General features: G+C 43.3%; 1 protein-coding gene across 1 annotated transcript; it reads left to right on the top strand.

Annotated features, from left to right (window-relative positions):
- Positions 1 to 758: 758 nt before the first annotated feature.
- Positions 759 to 3,564, top strand: LOC143787617 (protein kinase C theta type-like). Its single transcript, XM_077276519.1, has 4 exons — positions 759 to 923; positions 1,445 to 1,636; positions 2,225 to 2,353; positions 2,973 to 3,564. Exons 1-4 carry the CDS (start codon positions 858 to 860, stop codon positions 3,171 to 3,173), a joined length of 588 nt encoding a protein of 195 aa, XP_077132634.1. The 5' UTR covers positions 759 to 857; the 3' UTR covers positions 3,174 to 3,564.
- Positions 3,565 to 5,529: the final 1,965 nt, after the last annotated feature.

Genomic DNA, 5,529 nt, shown 5'->3' on the forward strand with positions numbered 1-5,529 from the left:
GCACAGGACTATGCATTTTATGCCATGGAATATCTGAGTGGTGGCGAGTTGACTGCATTTATCAACTCCAGAGGCCCCCTGGATGTCTGCACGACCAGGTAAGAGAACAGCCGCTCTGTGATATCTGTGGCCGCTGTCTCCCCTCATAGTTATTAGTGGTGCATTAGAACAATTAATGCTGATAGGATTTTTTTTCTTCCTTATTAGGTTCCTTGCAGCAGAAATCTTGAGTGGAATACAGTTTCTCCACAGTCGGGGGATTATTCACCGGTAATAAGTCATTTCTTCTTTTATACATAGGGAAAGATTTACTATGGGAAATAGATAAATGTGCCAGAATTGTGGTGTTATTTGTGCCAAAAATCTGGTGAACAGGACGTGTACCACATTTATGAAGTGTTTTAGACCCTTTTTTGGGCTCACTCGAAGAGGGGACAAGGCTTTTATGGAAATGGGAATAGTTTGATAGGAATCCATGTGGTTTACAATGTCACAACGTGCAACTAAACTGTAACCAGATTTTTGTGAAAATTATTGGCTCTAAGTAATTAAAACAATAGTGGTGTAACATCAGACAAAAGTCTCTGAAGATGCTCCTAATTTGTCAAACAGTCACTGTGATGAATTTGGCGCATATTCAGACGGCCTGGTATATGTCTACACAAGATAGGATTAGTGAATCTGCCCCCAGTGTTTAGTGAGTGGTCCTGTGAAGCCCCCACAGTAACCAGCACTACAGCTCATCTATGTCTGATTCACAGAACTATTTTTCTTTCTTTTTAAGGGATTTAAAACCAGACAACATTCTTCTGGACGGCGATGGACACGCTAAGATTGCTGATTTTGGCCTTGCTGCTATGAATGTATTTGGCTGTCAGAAGATCAGAGGCTTTCAAGGCACTCCTGGCTATATGGCTCCTGAGGTGACTATGTGACTACTAATATCTCATACTTTATTATCCACCTGCAATTCTCCCTTAATGTGGAGCTTGTGGAATCACAGATCTATCACCACAGCGGCCCACATTTACTAACGCTAACTAATAGATAGACTGTGTAAGGGCCCCCATACATATTAGACTAAAGTCAGCCAAACCGGCCAATATCAGAAGCATCAGCCAACATTCTAATGTGTACTGGGGCCTCTAGACTCTATATCCAGGAGGAGAAGGATCTAGCACATTGGATTTCCAATGATCAATCCTTTATTTTTTGGAGTCTGGCAGAGTTTCTCTAATAGAGAACATAGAAGTTCTTGGCTGAACTGTGAGTTCCTGTTCATGGGAGAGGTAGCTATCAACCAAATGATCTTTTGGCTGACATGTATTATGTATGGGGGCTTAGGTGTGGAAAAACTCTACCAGTAAACATGGACCACAATTGTTTTCTCTCTCCCAGGATGGACAATGTACTAACTTACTCTTCTAATCTTATGTTTCTACAGATGGCTCGTCGACAGCCCTATAATTACACTGTTGACCTGTTCGCTTTTGGGGTCACAGTCTACCAAATGGCCACAGGATATTCCCCGTTTTACTCTGGTTCGTGTTTACGAAGGGTTGCCTATTCAGTGACATGTGATAAACCTTGCTATCCAAACACCATGGATTCTCAGCTGAGGGATGTCATAGAGAGAGTGAGTAAATAGACAAATATACCTGGAGACATAGGAAGCATAGACCAGTCATGAGTTTTGATAATACACCGTACATTTCATCACCACTGTATTGGGTATTTCAGCTTTATCCAATAGAAGGAATTGGGACAATGCTGGAGCCCCGGGACAGCCTCTCCTATATTCCTATATGTACAGCGTTCTCATCTACAGGCCAATTTATACAATAAAGAGGCTGCGGCGCTCACCAAAACCTCTCCACACAGGGTATCGGTCCCTGACTGATCAACTACTGATGACCTATCCTGTGCTATCCTGTCCTATCCTGTACTATCCGATCCTGTACCATCCTATCCTGTCCTATCCGATCCTGTACCATCCTGTTCTGTACTATCCAGTCTTATCCTGTCCTATCCTATCCTTTACTTTACTATCGTATCCTGTATTATCCTATCTTATCCTGTCCTATCGCATTTGTTCCTAGCAATGGCTGTTTAAATAAATTCATCTTTCTGTAAGAAAATTAGAAATCAATTCTGTAACTGCTTTTTTTCTGAGATTATTTCTATTATTACTTGTGATATAATAATGGTTCTTATTTATTTGCAGCTCTTGTGTAAAACACCAAAGAAGAGGCAGGATGTTTGCAGCAATTTAAAAGGACATCCATTCTTCTCGCCCATAAACTGGAAGGAATTAGAGGCGGGAAGGTCACTTCCACCATTTACAATGAAACCTGTAAGTGCACAGCGTTATTTTATTATAATGTCACCTGCTCGTCTGTGTAATGTGATAATAACGTGTAAGAAATACTCAAATAATGAGTAACAATCCTACATAGTGTAGGCCAGAATGTGTTTATCCTCCCCTGCTGGTAAATGGGAGGAATTACAGTATGGGGCAGGATGGACAGGCTTTTACATATTTCTCAAAAGTGTAATTATTGTCCCCAATTCTTCAGAAGGCCACTTAGTGAATAACTTGGATTCGTTATGCTGTGTTCACACTCTGCATTTTTTTTGCGAAAGAGCCATGTTGCTCTTGCAATTTTCGGAAGAAAAACCACAACAGAATTATGAATTTTTGTTGATACTGCGGCAAAAGAACCCGATGTGGTTGCAACGTGTGACCAAAAGTTTATGGTGCAGTTGTAGCAGATGTGGATACCGCAGATTGCCAGGCAGCACCAGTAGTTGACTTGTTCTCAAGCTGCAGGTAACGATGCATCATGGCGAATAGCGGTAATCTGCACGCGGTTACCACGGCTCATCCACAATCTGTACAGGTGCCCTCAGGAGGGGACGGATATAATTAAATACCTAATGAAGTAACCAGACTAATTTGTCTTCTTCTATAGATCCCAGTTTTGGAAACCAGCAAACAAATTGAATTGGACCAAGTGATGTCTGGCATTGAAGCTCAGGAACCACCTATAACCCCGAAGGACCAGCGGCTGTTCTGTGGCTTCTCCTACATCAGCAACAGGTGGAAGAGCATTGAAAGCCGCAGAAATAACAGCAATGGAAATATAACGTATTCCCCTCCCCCCAATACCTGACTACTGGGTCAGGGAGGTGTGGACCTGGGTGTGGTCTGAAGAAACAGGCGGGGTCTGTTGTTATCCCACCCCGAGTTCTTCCATCTACTCTGTTACATATCAGAGACCATAGTGTCCTGCATTCTCTATTGCTGCCCCATAACTCACCTGGCTGGCATGCTGCTTGGAGATGTAGGACCGTCAGACTACAGGACGGCACGGTGGCGCAGTGATTAGCACTGTTGGCGAGCAGCGCGGTGCTCCTGGGTGTAAATCTGGGACACCATCTGCACAGAGTTTGCATGTTCTCCCCGTGTCTGTGTGGGTTTTCCCCGGGTACTCCGGTTTCCTCCCACAACTCAAAACATACTGCTAGGAGAAAAAAAAATAAATTATTAATTATTGAACATCATCATCCTGTATCTCATGTATTTCTGTATTTATCACCAGTATGTGACATATAGAAAGGTGGTAACACTGCACAGTGTCAGGACGTTCATATACTATTACTTATCCTCTACATTACACACCTGTAAGAATTCACTGATGTCCACAGTGACATAAAACATGAATTTCTGAATAAGTAGGTTTTGAGCCTCTAGTAGTCTGCACAGTTACGATGTAACACGTAAACTCACCGGCTCCTTCCTACAGCCCTCCCTATACGTTGTTATTGCTTCCTCCTGAGAATGAGGTTGTGTTGTTAATAGAACTCCGGGTTTTCTGTTACTACGTGCGCTATGAGGATTTTATTTAGCTGCATATGTACAGCAGATGTTGGTTGTGAGTGCATGGAGCGGGCTCAGGAGCGGAGAGCGCGTCCTACAAGGCGGCAGTGGGTTGGATACACAGCTGACTCGCATCTATAACTGACTGAGGTTACATTGTTACTAGGACTATGGGTTTATGCATCTTCCTGCAGCCTCTAACTCTGACATTATCACTCTCTTCCATCTCCCCATGAGGCCTAATGTCCGTCAGTCGCTAATCTATTGTATATCTGTCCCATAAAAAGCACATATCTCAGCGTCTACAATAGGAATGTTCAGATCCTGCCCCCGAGAATACAAGAAACTGCACAGGACGCCTACTTTTAAGTGGGTATGTAATCCACATCAGTTTTCGGGTGTGATTTGGTACATTGAAGGGAAAGTGCTAAAAATTAAAACATTTAAAAAAAACAACAAATTCACAGTTTTATAACCTTCCCGACCTTGGATGTACGGCGTATGTCATGGCAATTATGCGCGATCGCCACCAGACGTTCAGCTGTAACCCAGCTCTCACTGCCAGGAGTGGCGCCCGCACTTGTCTCCGCAGTTTAACCCCCTAAATGCTGTGAATTATATCAATCGCAACATATAAAGGGCAGGGAAAGGGAGGGGGCTCTCTCTCCGCTCCGATCGGTGCCTCCGCAAGGGCCTCATCGCTGCCATGGTGACCCTGGTCACGAGGCTAGCAAACTTGTTACACCATGCTCAGAGCATGGTCTAAACAAGCTAAACAAGACCTGACAGCTGTAAATCATTGCAAATGCTTTATAACAGCGATTAGAGTGATAAAAGTGAAAGTTACATAGAGGGACAAAGTAAAAAAGTAAAAATAAAGTAAAAAAAATTTAAAAAATAATTTTAACCCCTTAACCGCCAAGGGTGGTTTGCACGTTAATGACCGGGCCAATTTTTCCAATTCTGACCACTGTCCCTTTATGAGGTAATAACTCTGGAACGCTTCAACAGATCCCGGTGAATCTGACATTGTTTTCTTGTGACATATTGTATTTCATGATACTGGTAAAATTTCTTTGATATTACCTGCGTTTATTTGTGAAAAAAACTGAAATTTGGTGAAAATTTCCTGACGAAGGAATCAGTGATTCCGAAACGCGTTGGATTGTGGTCCGTAGGGCGCTCCATAGCCATAGCCAGTCCCGTGAGGTATCACGTGACCGTGACATTACGCAAAGTCCTGCAGCTTCCTGCACTTTGCTGGCTGTTCGCCGGCTTCTGACCTGGACACCCACAGGCGGTAACTTGTTACCAACAATCAGAGGCATCTGTCACTGGCCGGGACGGCGCCCCACCAGCAAGGAAGCCTTCTCTGTTTGGTGGAATCTGGCACGCACAAACTAGTGCATACCGCAAGGACCTTCCACATTTGGAACCACCATCCCTGCAGCATCATCCTGACACACAGGTAAATGAATAATAGGCGGCATTGAATATATTGTGTCAACTTGTACACTCCATCCAGGTGCATATATATATATCTGTATATCTGGTAGGGAATTTTTCCCACTATCTGGTCTATTTGCCCAAATATGAACTTTGCATGTATTTAATAAAAACATCAACCTTGTCCCACAAAAAAAGAAGCC

Source organism: Ranitomeya variabilis, chromosome 8 (assembly GCF_051348905.1).
Source record: "Ranitomeya variabilis isolate aRanVar5 chromosome 8, aRanVar5.hap1, whole genome shotgun sequence".
Classification (NCBI taxonomy): Eukaryota; Metazoa; Chordata; class Amphibia; order Anura; family Dendrobatidae; genus Ranitomeya; species Ranitomeya variabilis.

Bases quoted from the DNA above. Each gene is read 5' to 3' on its own strand.
- LOC143787617 (XM_077276519.1), top strand. From the start codon at position 858: ATGAATGTATTTGGCTGTCAGAAGATCAGAGGCTTTCAAGGCACTCCT. The intron at 1,637-2,224 runs GTGAGTAAATAG...ATTTATTTGCAG, and splicing joins TGAGGGATGTCATAGAGAGA to CTCTTGTGTAAAACACCAAA. The intron at 2,354-2,972 runs GTAAGTGCACAG...CTTCTTCTATAG, and splicing joins CACCATTTACAATGAAACCT to ATCCCAGTTTTGGAAACCAG.